This window comes from Aotus nancymaae, unplaced genomic scaffold (assembly GCF_030222135.1).
Source record: "Aotus nancymaae isolate 86718 unplaced genomic scaffold, 86718_ANA_hifiasm-v0.15.2.pri h1tg000059l, whole genome shotgun sequence".
NCBI lineage: Eukaryota > Metazoa > Chordata > Mammalia > Primates > Aotidae > Aotus > Aotus nancymaae.
This window is the reverse complement of record NW_026988473.1, coordinates 47626692-47643138: the sequence shown is the minus strand read 5'-3', so window position 1 is coordinate 47643138 and position 16447 is coordinate 47626692. Positions and strand designations below refer to the sequence as shown.

Genomic DNA, 16447 nt, shown 5'->3' with positions numbered 1-16447 from the left:
AATAGTTAGTAGGGAAAATAAATATGTAAATGCCAACCCAATCATGACCACAGACCTTAATAGGTGCCTATAATGAGCCTAAGGAGATATGATGTCATCACCTAATGAGTTAAACATCTTGTGTCTTGTCTTAATAACCTGCTAGTAACAAAGCCACAGTACACTTCCACGGTGAAAGAATGCTGGGCATCTGCCCATGGTGCAGTGAAAGACCACGTACAATTTGTAGCTAAGGATAGGAGCAGGACAATCTGAAACAGGAGCACAAAACCCCAGAAGCTGGCCCAGGTCTCTTGCTCCACAGTGACTCCTTAGGAGGTATGGGCTGGTTCTTCCTGGGGAAAAGAGATTATGCGCATATTGAGTTTGCCTCTGAATAGGGGCTGCAGCTTCAATCATTATGCCACGGCCACAGTCAGAGGCTGTGGGCTCCAAGGAGTCCAGGAGCCGTGACGACTGCCCACCTCACCCAACAGCCTCTGTCTTGGAGGACATCTGTGATTGATGTTGTCTAAGGGGACTGTTTTAATGTCCACTGAGGGGCCAATTGAACATACACACAGATTCCTTGCTTCATGTTGCATACTAAGGAAGGGAAACATCAGGATATAGCTGTCTGGGAATTCAGAGGTCCTTGCTTAGTTACTCAAGGCAGGACCATCACGAGTGAAAGGGCCTCTTTTTCCTGGAAAGGAAGTGGCAGAATCTGCTCCTCTTAGGACTGTGGAGAGTACTTGTGTGACATGTGATCCTGATGTTGCAGGCCATCCAGAGGCAGCTGGAGGAGGTGGAGGAGCGGCAGAGGGCTTCTGAGATCCAAGGTGTGAGGTTGGAGAAGGCATTGCGAGGAGAAGCAGGTACGGCATCCTAGCAGATCTGGAGCAGTGGGCGTGGTCTGAGAATAGTGCTAGTCTAACCATCTGAGCAAAACAGACCTTGTCACCTGCTGGGGATCTGTCAGCATGGACATGTGCTAAATCCACAACTGCTGCACACTTTAAACATCACATTATTGCTTCTTGGCCTTTTGGCCAAGATCAAGTGTAAAAATCAAACTATTGGCCCAATTTGAAATTCCCAGGAGCATTGGTCAGCCCACAGGCCTTATAACTGTTCAGCCCCACCTCTCCACTGGCTAACACAAATGTTCTTTGCAATTCAGGGGTTAAGATAAATTCAGGAGAAATATGTGGGTATTGGAGTAAGGTTGGTAGTAATTCAAAGCCCAGAGTGAGAGTCAATGTCCTGGCTTTTCCTTTACTACCTGTATGACCTTGGGCCAGTCATGTTATAAACCCTTATACTTCTTCATTTTCTCACCTAAAATGAGGATAATAGTGGTTTTCTCCTTTATAGAACTGATAAAAGGATTGAAGATGAAATTATATATTATGGTTAGGTAACACATCGCCTGGCTCAAGGTAAAGCAATAAGTGGTAGTTATTCCAGTGATAGCTTCAGATTCTTAGATTCAAACAGAACTCATCTGGTGAAGACCTACCGAGCATTAGACATTAAAACACTGGGTCTGTAACAATGAGTATGACGCAGTTTTTACCTTGAGAAGTTTATAGTCCATTGAGAGACACACATAGGTAAAGAGATAAGCCACAGTACAGTATGTACCCTAATGCTGTGATAGGAACAAGCATTAGGGTACAATGTGGACAGAACCAAGAGGTTCCTAACTGACCTTGGGGCAAGGAGAGCCATCAGTCTAGGCTTCCGGGAAGGGGTGATCTACAAGATGAGAACCTGAGGAGGAACAAGAGTTAACCAGTGAAGAGAAGATTGTTCTAACAGAGGGAACAGCACCTGCAAAGCTCAAATGTGAAAAGACATGAACTATCTTCATGAATGAGCCAGTGAAGGGTTTTCAGGTAAGGAATGGCTGAAAGAAATTTACATTTTCAGAAATCTTCCAGTAGGGGTGTGGCTAATGAATTGGAGGGCCCTAAGAGTTTGTTGGGGGTATTGTCTCTTTAGTTTTGTGATGGATGTTTTCAGCCTTCAGTATTTGGGATATAAAAGGTGAAAAACCGAGCACTGAAATAATGTGCAATAATATAAACAGGTTACTTGTTACTTAACAAGTGAAATGTAGGATTTCAATTCTTTAAAAGTTCAGTTATTTGAGAGTGATGACACTAGCAGGGGCAGACCTAGATTTCCCGAGGCCTGGAGTTCATGCAAAGTCATGCATGTAAAATTGTGAGGGCTGCTTCCAGAACCTTGCAAGGACCCATCCAAGTAAGGGGTCCTGAGGTTTCAGTTTCATTAACTGCATGGTTAATTTAGCACTAGATTTCAGGGAAATGCTGGAGTCAGACTTTACCTCTTCTGTGCTTCAGTTTCCTTGTTGGTAAATTGGGAGTGATAATAATACTTGTTTCTTGTATTTGTGGTGAGGATTAGCTAAAACAATTTATGTAATACCCATAGCCCAGTGCCTGGCATGGAGCAGATGATTAATCAATATTTGTCTTTTTTTACTAAAATGCACTGGATTTCCTTGCAAAGATGACCCATATTTGCTCATTTGTAGGCTTATTACAAATAAGGCTTATTATTACAAATATGAAGAGTTTCTTGCTGCTTGGACTGAGAGTCACTGTGTATCCCTACAGCTGCTGCGGGACTTTCGGTAGAATGAACTGCCCTTGTTAGGCGTTTGATCATATTCCCAGTCCAGAAGGCTCTGGTCCTTGTCTTTGGGAATCTGCTGATCTCAGTGACAGCCTTAGAAAGGAAAAGGAAAAACCAGAAAAGCCAGGGCATGCTTCAGTTTGCTGCCAGCAACACAGGCCAACAGGTGGCATAGTGGGAAGTGGGGAGCTGTGGGCGCCAGCAAGCCCTGTGTTCAAATTCTCTTCCACTCCACTTAGGCTGACTAGTCCTGGACAAATCACTTAACCTCTCTGGCCCTAGTTTTCTTATCTGAAAAGTGAAGATTATTATCCCCATATTACCAGGTCATTTTGAGGATTAGGTGTGTTGATGGGCAGAGTCTCTGCCAGAGCACTGATTACGTTGTAGGCATTCAGTAAACACTACCTCATATCATTTTACAAAATATTACTAAGTGTCCACACGTATCTTCTTTTAAAGAATTTGTCTAATTTTTACTGCTTGAAATTTAAATGATAGAAACCAAAATTGTAAAGCATCTTCTGAAAATCCTCCTCATCTCCAAATATGAGAAAAAGGAAGGAAAGAGAGAGCTATTTTAAGTTATAGCAAAAGGAATCTGGCCAGCTTGTGATGGTTCAGAGGTGTGCCTAGCCAGCCAGAAGATGGATACCATTCATTCCCTTGGTAATTTAATTCCCCTGTTAAGTTTATGGGCCTTTTTCCCTTGATTATCCTTGTGTGGGTGACAGATGCAGATCAACAAGGGACTGGAGACTAAAAGAGTCAAGTCACGGAGAGTGGCCTCAAAAGCAACCAAATGGAAGTTTTGCAAACCAGGCACCAAAATTAATATACTCTAACTTGTAATAACATTTGTGCAATAATAATATTCCTTGGCGGTTTAATATTCTATTCAGTCCTTTTAAGAGATTGCCCTGTTGCTTAATGAATGACCAATGCTTATTAGGTTAAGTTCTATTTGAGCTGGCCTGTGCTGCTCCGGTTCAAGTGATTTAATGGGAATTATTTAATAGGTATTATTAGGATAATTAGAAAATGATCACAGTTAGGCAATAATATAGAGCTATAAAGGTTGTGAATAACCAAATTTAGAGACAGACCTGAAAACATGAGTAGCCTGCGACAGTTATGCAAGGCTCCTCTGATAATTATGTAGGCAGCCTGAAAGGGGCTTTTGTTCTGGGAGTTATTCATTAGGCGGGCATTGAATTAGCGGAACATGCGGGGGTGCAGGACGGAGGGCAGTGATGACTGATGAGCAAAATGAGGCTTTGATGAGCTCCTCATTGTCCTGACAACAATTCCCGCTTTCTTTTTTTCCAGCAGTCAGAAATAAGCTCTCCTGCCCTGGGAAGGGTTTTTCCCCATTTTGTCAAGGAAAGGGAAACAAAGAAAAACAAAAATCTAACAATCCACCCAGATGACAAATCATTATGTTTTGCAGGACGTGGACTCATGCGTGTGTGTGTGTGTGTGTGTGTGTGTGTTGTCTTTGACAAAGGGAAAAGAGTCCCCTCTTGGTCCCAGATGCCCAGGTGAAAGACTGGGATATGCAGTGACCTGATTCCTGGGGGCCCTACCACCTTCTGGGAGGAGGCTAAGCCCAGCTTTACAGCCACTTAGACTCTTCTTGGTTGAGGCACTGTTTGTTACCTTCTGGCTGTTGCTTGTCAATATGATGATCAGTGTTACATACTAGGGGCATGGAATACCCCAATCTAGAAGAGACTACCATTCACATTTAAATGGTCTGGATAACACAATCTGGGCTTGCTTTCAATACCTGGAATCTGATGAAAACTGAGTAACTTCGAAGAAGAAAGGATTTCTCCCCAGGGGAGTTTGATGAGAATTATTATTCCCTTATAGCTTTACCAGCTTTGGGGACGATTTACTAGCTATTTGTCTGCATGGAGCTTCTTGCTTTTTTTGGAGCCGGATGGTTTCTCATTTCCCGAGATTGAGGGATTTACCAAGAAAAATCAGGATGTGCAAGGTGCCAGCAGGTGGCAGCAGGAGCACACATTATGGTGAGAAATGCCAACGAAAGCCTCACCAGGACTGGGGAAGTAGTTTGGCTTAGACTTCGTGGTTTTCGCTGCTGCTGAGGAGCCAAGGAATAAAAATTCCTGGATAATGTAACAGTGAGGTGTCCTGGACAGAGCACAGGCATTAGAGTCAGACATTCTTAAGTTTGAATCCCAATGTAATCCTTATACAATTATTTACTTTTCTGCCAAATTTTCTTCTCATCTGTAAAATGGGATGAATAATACCAACCTCATAGGAATGCTATGAAGAAAAGATTAAGTGATAATATTAATAAAGCACCCAAAAAAGGGCCTGAAATACAATAGGCATTCAAAAATATTTCTTCCCTTTTCTTTTCTATCCCTGTTATTGTAGAACACAGCTGGATGATCAATTAATTCTCAAATTGTATTCATTTGTTTGTTCATTCTTTCACATTCATTTATAACTATACTCCCTAAAAGAGATTTAAGCTGGTTTCTATGAATTTTTGTAATACATGAATTTTGCATGCCTGGCCCAAACAAAGATCTCAGTGAGAACTCATTGTTGCCACTCTTGCACCCCCGCCACTGCCTGCCCCCCAAAACAGCAATACAATAAAAGCTGTTCAACAAAGTTAGCAGACTATGAGTTTCAAGCCATGCCTCTCTGACAGTCTGCCACAATTTGGGAATGGGTTTTAGGAAATAGATATTCTTTAGATTTCCTTCCATAACTGTTTGTTCTCAAAAGGTACTAGAAGACAGTGGGTTAAAGGTTGTACCCTCTCATTCATCATTAGACACATCTGGTTACTGCGCATTCATAGGTCAGCAGAGCAGGGGAAGGGTTGCCATCCCTCCGTGATTCTAGAGGAGTCTCTCTAAATACAGGTAGCCATGAACATGGAAACACAGATAATATTATTTTGTCACATAATATAATGGGATATTGTCAGAAAAGGACACCAACCTTATAGAAAATGGCCAGGAGTAATAAGTTTCCAGCTTCACTGACCATTCTGTAGGAAGTCCATGGCTTCATTGCAAGCCAAATATTGAACAAACCAATAAAAGACTAAAGCTGACCGTCTTAAATTGTTTTTTTTAAAAAACAAGATAGAAGATAGAAATAAGAAATGAAAAGGGCAGATGCAACCACAGATACAGCAAAGATTCAAAAAGATAAAAGAATATAATGAACACTTAATCCCATTAATTTTTAAATCTGGCAATCTAAGGGTGATTTTACAACTACTATATTGAAAAATTAAAGAGGAAAATCTTATGGTCTTTTCAATAGAAGAAGGAAAATCATTTGACGAAATTCAACACCCATTTGCTAAAAACTTTTAGCCAAAAAAAGCAATAGAACAGGATAGAACTTTCTTAATTTGAAACGTATCTTCCAAAACCATGCAGTAAACATCACTGTTAAATAGAAGCATTTCTTTAAAAATCAGTAATTAAATAATGTTGCCTACTCTTCTGTCTTCTATTTAACATTGTGCAGCAGATCCCAACCAGTGTGGTAAGACAAGGCAGGGAAAGGCAAGAGGTTTGGAAAGGAAGAAAAAAAATTCATTGTATCCAGATGCAAGGATTGTCTATCTGAAAAATCCCCCAAAATGCACAAGTAAACTATTAAAAATAATAAGGGCCTAAATCACAGTGACTGGATATAAGCTCAAACTAGAAAAATTAATTGCATTTCAATATCTCAGCATCAGACACCTAGAAAATAAAGCAACTAAGATGTCACTTACATTAACATAAAAAAATATAAGATACCTAGGAGTAAATCTAACAAAGAACATGCACCGTCTTATGGAGCCGATTTTAATACTTTGCTGAAAGTCACCAAAGGACCTAAACATAATCTCATATATATGAAAAGTTGATATAAGCCAGCAGTAGCATTAGAGATCACAGGAAGTAAGTGATTCTGAGACAATTGGTTTCTATAGAGGAAAAAACAAAATTGAGTCTTGTTTTGTACCATACAAACAAATCAATTCCATAAAGATTAAGGACTTTAATGTGAAAATTGAAACTTGAGATGTTAAGAAGAATCTTTTTTTGACCTCAAGTTGTTAGTCAATAGATACTGTAAAGGAAATGAAAAGCCACTCATTTGGAAAATACACAGTCACATTCTGTTATCCACAGAGGATTTGTTCCAGAACCCCTGAAGTTACCAAAATTTGAGGGTGCTCAAGTCCCTGATATAAAATGGCATAGTAACTGCATATAACCTATGCATGGACTCTCTCATACTTGAAATCATCTCTAGATTATTCGTAATACTGAATACAATGTAAATGTGTAAATAGTTGTTATACTGTATTGTTTAGGGAATAATGACAAGAAAAAAAGTCTGTGTATGATCAGTACAGACACAATCATCTTTTTTTCTCCAGAATATTTTCAATCCACAGTTGGTTGAATCTGAGGATGTAAAACCCTGAGATATAGATTGTCAACTGTGCTTGCAAAAAATATAACCAAAAAAGAATCAGCATTCTAGAATATTCTCACTCTTACAAATCAGTAAGAAATAGGCAAGCAACCCAATATAAATATAGATAAATGGCATAAATATACTTTTCACAGAAGAATACTAAATGTTTAATAAACCTATGAAAAAGACAGGAACATACAAATTCAGACTATAGTAAGAAACTATTGAAAACTATTAAATTTTCAAAACTTTAAAAATCTGATAATACTAAGTATTTGGCAAGGGTGAGGGACAAGTGTCGCTCTTATTCAATGTTAGTAGGAGCATAAATTGTCACAACACTTTGGAAAACAATTTGGCTTTAGGCTGTAAAGTTGAATATGTGTATACCCTACAATTTAAGAATTTCATTCCTAATATATATTCAAAAGAATCTCTTACCCACATGGGCCAAAAGACACATACAAGAATGCTCATAACAGCATGTCATAATAGCAGAACTTTAAGAACAACCCAGACATCCATTAACAGGAAAATGGATAATTTGTGGTATAGTCATACAACTGAATATTATATATAGAGCAGTGAAAATGAATGAGGGACATGGATTCCTTTTTACAACATAATTTTAAATTTAAAACAAGTTTTGAAAGAATATATACAGTATAATATAATTTCAATAGAGCCCAAAGTTAAGAAAAACTAATTCTTTTTTGTTTCTAAAAAATAAACGGTTTCAAATAAAAAAGAAGTAATTTCAAAGGGAAAGATTCGAATTTTTGTTTTTTAGCTGCCACGCTCCGGCTCCCAGAATGGAATTGTGAGCTAGCTACTAGCATCCTGGGCTTGTCAAGACTGAATCAGGCCAGATCCACAGCACAGCTTTCTGGATTAGCATCATTCTAGGTAAGGAGCCTGTGGGAGGCAGACATCCCCAGAGCTCCGGGTATGAAGGTTGGTAGAGACTTGAATGAAACAGGTCTGTGCATGAGCACCAGAATGAAGCGCTGACCACAGACCAGAGAACAAAAGGCAGGGGCTGAAACGCAGCCAGTCCAGGGGAGAGGCCCTGCACAGTGCTGTTGAGAGTTCCTGCTCCACTTTCTCTAAAGCCCCCTGAAGTCCCCAGACCATCGGTGAGGATGAAGAGTACATCAACAAAATTGCAGCAAATACTGAATTAGGACTTCTCACAGATTCTAAGGAGGTACAAAATCACATCAAAAGAAATAGTTATGAACCACACGACAAAATAAGACCCAACTTGGAAAAAAACATACTGATACATAATCAGAGAAGTCTTCAGCATTACCTACAAAAGAAAATGGCTAAAAAAAAAAAACAAAAAGGAGACTGAGGCAGGAGAATTGCCTGAACCCAGGAGGCGGAGGTTGCAGTGAGCCGAGATCGCGCCATTGCACTCCAGCCTGGGTAACAAGAGCGAAACTCCGTCTCAAAAAAAAAAACAAAAACATGAGTTTATAGAATAGTTCATTTTTTTCTCTACTACTATTCATTCCAAAAAAAGTTATTGGCCTGGCACAGTGGCTCGTGCCTGTAATCCCATCATCCTGGGAGGCCAAGGCAGGCAGATCACCTGAGGTCAGGAGTTCAAGACCAGCCTGGCCAACATGGTGAAACCCCATCTCTACTAAAAACATAAAAATTAGACAGGCATGGTGGCACGTGCCTGTAGTGCCAGCTACTTGGAAGGCTGAGGTGAAAGAATCACTCGAACCCGGGAGGAAGAGGTTGTGGTGAGCCGAAATTAGGCCCCTGCACTCTAGCCTGGGCATCAGAGTGAGACTCTGTCTCAAAAAAAAAAAAAGAAAGAAAAAGAAAAAAGTTACTGACCTTTACATGCCAGTCACCCTAAAGCAGGGACTAAGATTTACCAGGCTTGATAGTTGGAAGTGACATAGTGTGCTTTGCAATTTTGAGAGCTAAAAAGTCATTTTGTGTTGGGTTTTGATCATTTCACCTCAGCAAGTGGGATACTTACATTTTGCGCAGGAAAAGGCATGAGGTGACGACACGGGAGCAGCTGAAGAGTCAGTTGATAGTGGACCCAGGCAGAGGGTGAGAGAAGAAAGCGCTGGAGAACTGGGCCATTCTATTCACAGCCAGAAGCTGCTTGCATTTTGGCTGCCCCATTGCAGCTGAATCTTGGTTCCTAGCTGGTCATGAGTCCCAACCGTGCCTTGAAAGGGCTTTCTATGCACCAGCAGCCAGGGGACCAGATGGAGATGGAGATGAGCAAAGCATCCGCATAGGTACCAGGTGCTTATGTCTTCCCAAGAAGTGCAGATGATCCACACAGCCACATGACCTTTTCATTTACATGAGGCCAAAAAAATAATTATTACTTGTGAGTTTTTGTTAACTTCAGGTTAAGTTACAAAATAAAGTTTAGCCATGTATAATCAAGGCAGAGGTTACACTCTAGCAGAATTCTAAAGGTGAACAGAAGATAATCCATACTGAACCATAGAACTAGATGTTGGAAGAAATGGCAAGGTAGGAATAACAATGGTACAGTTTACTGAGTGTTTACTACATGCCAAGCACAATGCTAACCATTTTACATGCATCAGTTCATTTAATCCAATTTAAAAGGTAGATACTGTCATTACCATCCCCATTTTCCACAAGAGGAGACTGAGGCAGAGAGATGTGAGGTTACGTGCCCAAGGTCACACATTTGTAAGTGGCAGAGCAAGGTTTGATTGACTTCAAAGCCCATACTTCTTTCACTTTGCTCTGTTGTGTTTATAGTGAGGGGCAATGCTGCCTTCCTCAGGACCCACAGGAAGGAATCTGACTAGGGAGTTAATGGAAATCATAGAGAAACCTATTGGTGCGTGGTCGGAGTGGACAGCAAGGCAAAGCTGAGCTAGGCACAGTCCCCTGAACCCAACACTTTGGGAAGGCAGATTCCCTGGAAACCTGCACTTGATTTCACATGCAAAGACCCCCCCAAAGTGCTTTTTACTACTGAAGGAAGGGAAACTCTAAAAAATAGGCCAGTGTCGTAGCTCACGCCTGTAATCTCAGCACTTTGGGAAGCCAAGGTGGGTGGATCACCTGAGGTCAGGAATTCAAGACCAGCCTGGCCAACGTGATGAAACCGTATCTCTACTAAAAATACAGAAATTAGCCAGGAATGGTGCGGACACCTGTAATCTCAGCTGCTTGGGAGGCTGAGGCAGGAGAATTGCTTGAATCTAGGAGGCAGTTGTTGAGGTAAGCTGTGATCACACCATTGCACTCCAGCCTTGGCAACAAGAGCGAAACTTCATCCCATTAAAAAAAAAATGAACTGTAGCCAATAAAATTGCAAGTTATTCCACTGAAAAAAGAATTAACTTGAGTGACTCTGTTCAACTGGTGTTTGTCAAGTACAGTGTCAAGGGGAATCAGTGTGGCAGTGCAGGGAACTCTCTAACAGGCCAGATTTTAGGACACCTAAGATTGAGAAAAGGGCATGTAATCCAGGATAAAAATCCAGCTAGAACTTGTGGGCATAATGCAGCAAAGAGGCTGAATCTGAAAAACAACAACAAAAAATGTTCTAAAGACAGCAAAATAGTGTCTTGAAAGCTGTTTCTTTTGGATTGAGAACGAGGAAGGAAAGGCCCAGTGCGTGTGGCAGATGGTATAATGTTAGATGAGGAGGAAAGGCAGAATTCTCAGCTCTCAGCTTTTCTGTTTATCAAGGAAAAATGATCCTCAATCTAGAAACATTAAACAAATATCTAGAAGGGATTGAATCTAGATAAGTGGAAAAAATGAGAGCCATATGCCCAGGTGAAAGGTGGAACATAGAGCAGTGTCTTGGATATAGCATTACTCAATCAGAAGTTGCTCAATTAAGCTCCTGATTTTGAAATATCTTATACATTGACTGGGCATGATGGCTCATACGTGTAATCCCAGCAGTTTGGGAGGCTGAGGTAGGTGGATCGCTTGAGCCCAGAAATTGAAGACCAGCCTGGGCAACATGGCAAAACCCCATCTCTACTAAAAACACAAAAATTAGTTAGGCATAGTGGCATACACCTGTAATCCCAGCTAGTCAGGAGGCTGAGGCAGGAGAGTCTCTTGAACAGGGGGGCAGAGGTTAAAGTGAGCTGAGATCATGCCACTGTACTTCAACCTGGGCAACAGGGTGAGACACAGTTGAAAGAGAGGGAGGGAGAAAGGAGGGAAGGAGGGAAGGAGGGAAGGAGGGAGGGAAGAGCAAGCTTGCACATATGACCTTAGTCTTTAAAAACTCATGGAGAATTTTGGAACCAAAAGAGGTTTTGGAGCATATTTCCCACTTTTCATATGGAAAATAAACATGACTTATGGTCCTTGTCAAAGTTCTAGAAACAATTATTTTAAAAATTGTATTTAGAAAGAATTTGAGATTACTAGAAACCATTAGTATTTACTGAGAAGCTGTGAAAAACAAATACCATTTCTTTTTCTGGGTGACGTTGCAAGGTTTATGGTACCAATGAATATAACAGACGTTATGGAGCTTGATTTTAGGAAATTATTTTGACCTTGGTCATTTCTGTAACAGCCTCATAGACAAGATATAGCAAGGTGGGCTGGATGGTTCCAATCAGAGTTGGCTTCATCCAAAGGCTGAGAAAGGTCCCTAATGATGGGCCAGATGGCTTTCTTCCATGTCCAGTTCCATCTGACACTTTGCTTTCTAATATCACATAAATGTACAGGATGCCCATTTATCAATTCTGCAGCAATCTCAGAGTTAGGAGGAATGTATCAGCCAGATAAAATATTCAGACAATGTCGCCATAACAGGACAAAATAAATAAGGTGATATTTAACAAGATATATATATATAAAGTCTTGAATTGGATTATGAAAAAGATCACTTGCACAAGTAGAAGATGAAGGTATCAGACTTCACTACTACTACTGTGGAAAGGCCAGAGTTCATTTACTAGTAAATAAGAGGCCCAGTGAAGATGCTGCTAAAAAGACTTCTGCAGTCTCTGGTCATAGGATGAAGGTGTGAGAGGGTCTCTCCATTTTGTGTTGTTTATATATTTTTTAATTCTAGAATCTCTTTAAGATATATCATGGAAAATTATAGGGTAAGCAGAATGGGCATCCTTCCTTTGACAAAATGACAGACGATCTGGAGGTGCTGACTATGAAAAGAGCAAACTTCAGTGAATTGTGAGATGTGTCCTCAAATATCTGAAGATCTGTCATGTAAAATATACAGTTACCGTTTTCCATTTTCCTCTAGGGAGAAAAACTGGAATCAGTGGCTAGCGGTTAACCCATTGGAGGCCAATAGAAAGAATTGTTCAGGACTTAAAGTACACAGCCCTGCAGTGGGCTTCCTGCACAGCAGGGAGCCCCCTCATCCCATGGATAATTGTAGAGCAGCCACCTGTCAGGGAAGAGTGGAGAGAATTCCTGCATTGGCTAATGGCTGGACCAGATGACCTCAGACGTTTCTTCCACCTTGTATACTGTATGATTTCAGCAGTGACTGTTCCCATTTATTGAGCGTATACTATGTGCCAGGACCTAGATAAGGGCTTTGTGTGCATAACCCCACTGCAGCTGCACAGCAGATAAAGAGACTGAGACTTGGGAAGGCTCTGATAATAGCTCAAGCCCACACAATGGGAAGTAGAGGAGTGGCATTTTGATCCCAAGTCTGAGTTTAAAGTGTACATTCTTAACTTCTATGTTCTATGTGATCTCTGGTGTGCATACTTCATTCTTCATCCAATAACAAATGCCCAGGTGAATGCCTTGTTCTTGTTCTTCCCCTCCTCTCCCTGGCAAACTTTCTCATCCATTTAGACTGAGCACACCTGCTGTCTCCTCTCTAAGGTTTTCCCTTGCTTTCTCGGCACATAATTAATTGCCTGCCTCCTGTGTTGTCACAAGAGGCATGTTGTATTCTATTTGGCTACGCTGGTTTTCCCCAATGGACCATGAGCTCCCAGTTACCTAAAGAGCTGGAACCAGTGTTTACTCATCCCTGTCTGGCACCACAAACAATGATTAGAAGATGTTGGCCCACAATGTTTATAAGTTTGTTTGCTCAAACATTCATTCACTCAGGAAACCTAAGAAAGAATAACACCTTATTTTCCCCCTCCCGCCCTTCTCTCAATGTAGTCCTTCATACACGACACTTCAGACATCATTCTTGTACTCCACCTCCTTTAATGTCCGTTTGTGTTCTACAGCATAAAGTGCAAATGCCTCAGCACTACTCTCTCTGATGAGACCATCATAAAATGCCAGGCCTCCTTGCTCACCCCTCCGTGCCCCTCAGCCCTTCCCAATCTCTGTCTCCACCATCTTCTTTCCCATTCCCTTGTCTTTCCTCAAGTTATTCCCTCTTGAAAAATGCCCTCTTCCACCCTCATTATTTCCTCTCAAAAGTGTCATCTGTTCTTCCGCCCTAGTCCCTCAGGAAGCTCAGCCTCACACCCTGATCAGGAAAATCCTCCCTCCCCTGTGTGCTCAGAGTGCTTTTTGTTGCTTTATTGTGATTATTTTCTAATATTCTATTTTATTCTAGCTTCTTTGAGTCCCTCTGATCCAAAGAGTATCTAATAAGATTCTTTTTGGTAGGCACAATGCCTTACTATCTGCAAATTTCTCATGCAATGTAATGTTACATATCACTATATCTCCAGTACCTAAGGCAATACCAACACATAGGAGATGTCTGATAGATAGGTGTTATTAAGTGAATGGATAAAACAGAAGTCAAGCTCTGCATTCTAGCACCAGTTTGCCCATAAACTAAATAATTTGGGATGTTGCATACACAGTCCACCCTTCTGCATCTGCAAATTGAAAATATTTAGAGAAAATTTTAAATATGATAAAAAATAATACAAATGGAAAAACCAATACAATATACTAAATATTCAGTATTATAAATAATCTAGAGATAATATAAAGTTTACTAGAGGATGTGTATAGGTTATATGCAAATACAGTCACCCCTCAGCATCTGTCGGGAACTGGTTCCGGAACTGTGCAGATACCAAAATGTATGGATGAACAAGACCCTGATATGAAATGATATAGTACGCTGGGCATGGCAGCTCACACCTGTAATCCCAGCACTTTGGGAGGCCAACGTGGGCAGATCACCTGAGGCCAGCCTGGCTAACATGAGGAAACCCGTCTCTACTAAAAATACAAAACTTAGCTGGGCGTGGTGGTGCATGCCTGTAGTCCCAGCTACTCAGGAGGCTGAGGCAGGAGAATCACTGGAACCCGGGAGGTGGAAGTTGCAGTGAGCCACGATTGTCCACTGTACTCCAGACTGGGCAAGAAAGCAAGCCTCTGTCTCAAAAAAAAAAAAAAAAAAAAAAAAAAAAAGGCATAGTATTTGCGTATAACCTATGCACATCTTCCCATACTTTAAAATCATCTCTGGATCACTCAACACCAAATGCAGTTCCTACAAATCACTTCATTTGAATGGATTCAACATAGTACTTGAAGTGCAGAAAATTTAAGTTTTGTTTTTGGAACTTTGTGAAATATTTTTTTCTGAATATTTTTGATCCACAGCTGGTTGAATCCACAGATGAGGAACCCACAGATTTGAAGAGCTGAACATACTATGTCATTATATGTAAGAGACTTGAGCACCCATGGATTTTGATATCCAAGAGGGGGTCCTAGAACTAGTCCTTCATAAATACTGAGAGATGACTATAAATCTTTCTGGGCTCCAATTTCCTTATCAATAAAAAGGTGGTCCAGGAGACAGGGAGAAAAGGGAACTAATTTCTATGGATTTCCTGCTGTGTGCAAGGCAATGAACTAGGTATATTATTTACCTTGAAAGACTACTTTAGCAGGAAGGAGGGAGAAATACACATAGCAGTGAAGATCGTGGGTTTATGATCAGACACAGTTAAGTTCAGGCTCTAGCTTTGCTGCTTACTGTGAACTTGGGCAAGTTTAATCTTTTAAACCTCTATTTCTTCAGCTACCAAGTGGTGATGATAAGTGTATCTACAAGTGAGTAGGTTATGAGGATTAAATTAGATGCTACGTATAAGGTACATAGCCCATCAACTGGCATGTCATCACTACAAAATAAACAGTAGCTCATTATTATTATATTGCCTGTGCATCTTATTATTCCGATTTAACCAATGAGGAAGCAGAGGCTCCAAGAAGTTAAGCAACTTGCACAAGGTCACACAAATCTTCTGTCTGCCTTGTTTTCCCCTCTGCATATGGGACCCTCCAGTATAAATCCTTCTAGGATGGCCATGAGCTTTGCCATACAGCTTGTGTTCTTCTTTCAGGGTGAAATATTAGAAAGCCACCTTTTAACGTTTTAGTACCTAAATATTTAGTATCTAACATTAAATATCTAAGAAGCAGCACCAGTTTTCTCATGATTCTTCTTCTGTTTAATAAAGGTCATAATCTAAGTAATAAGAATATATGGATATAACTTTACCCCCATGAGACACAAAGCTAATAACTTTTTTTTTATTATTTGACTTTTCTTTGTTCAAAAAAATTAAAATGCCAGTCAGCACTCCTCTATGACCAAATGTGGTGTGAGCTTCCCTGCTCCGTGGAGGGAGCCACATGCCACCTGGGCACTCAATAGCCATTTGATCTGGGGAAGAAAAAGAAGGAAATGATGGCCAGTAGCTAGTGTTATCCTTGGTGAAGGATGTGATGCATACACATGTGTAAATTGTACAAAGAGTATATGAATAGGCAGGGAGAGGGTCGTTTGTAGTGGGATGTTGTCATGGTTATATGACCATTAGAACTGGAGTAGTCATGCCCTGAGTGTCCGAGAAGACCCCCAACACACGTACCCAGAGCATGCACAGGTGGGTTTTATTTGTCATGCCCATAACTTGGAGGCATCTACAGGGTGTGGGGGGTGCTGCCTGCAGAGCTCTTCTCACGACAAATATAACTTGCTAAAGTGGCTCAAAGGAGTTTGATCATGGGGAGAGAAACACAAATCTAACCCATTTGCTGTTGATTTCTTAAGCAGATTCAGGCACACAGGATGAAGCACAGCTTTTGCAGGAATGGTTTAAGCTGGTTCTGGAGAAGAATAAATTAATGCGATATGAGTCAGAGCTCCTAATCATGTAAGTAAGGCAACACAGATACCGGTGAGTCCTAAAAGCAAATGGGGAAAGGAGGGTGGCTTACCCTCCAAGGCTGAAGTCTCGGGACTTTTTCTCCTTGTGCATACAGAGTAGTGATTGAGGCAAATTGATATGTTATGTCTTGCATATCATGCTGGCATTAGTGCAAAGCATCTTTA

General features: G+C 40.8%; 1 protein-coding gene across 1 annotated transcript in view; it reads left to right on the top strand.

The window, feature by feature from the left end:
- Positions 1–16447, top strand: part of MICAL2 (microtubule associated monooxygenase, calponin and LIM domain containing 2) — a 250253-nt gene that overhangs the window by 224177 nt on the left and 9629 nt on the right. Inside the window, exons 33-34 of the mRNA XM_064365173.1 lie at positions 764–857; positions 16169–16268. Of these exons, the coding sequence (XP_064221243.1) occupies positions 764–857; positions 16169–16268 (194 nt within the window). The remainder of the gene's footprint in view (positions 1–763; positions 858–16168; positions 16269–16447) is intronic.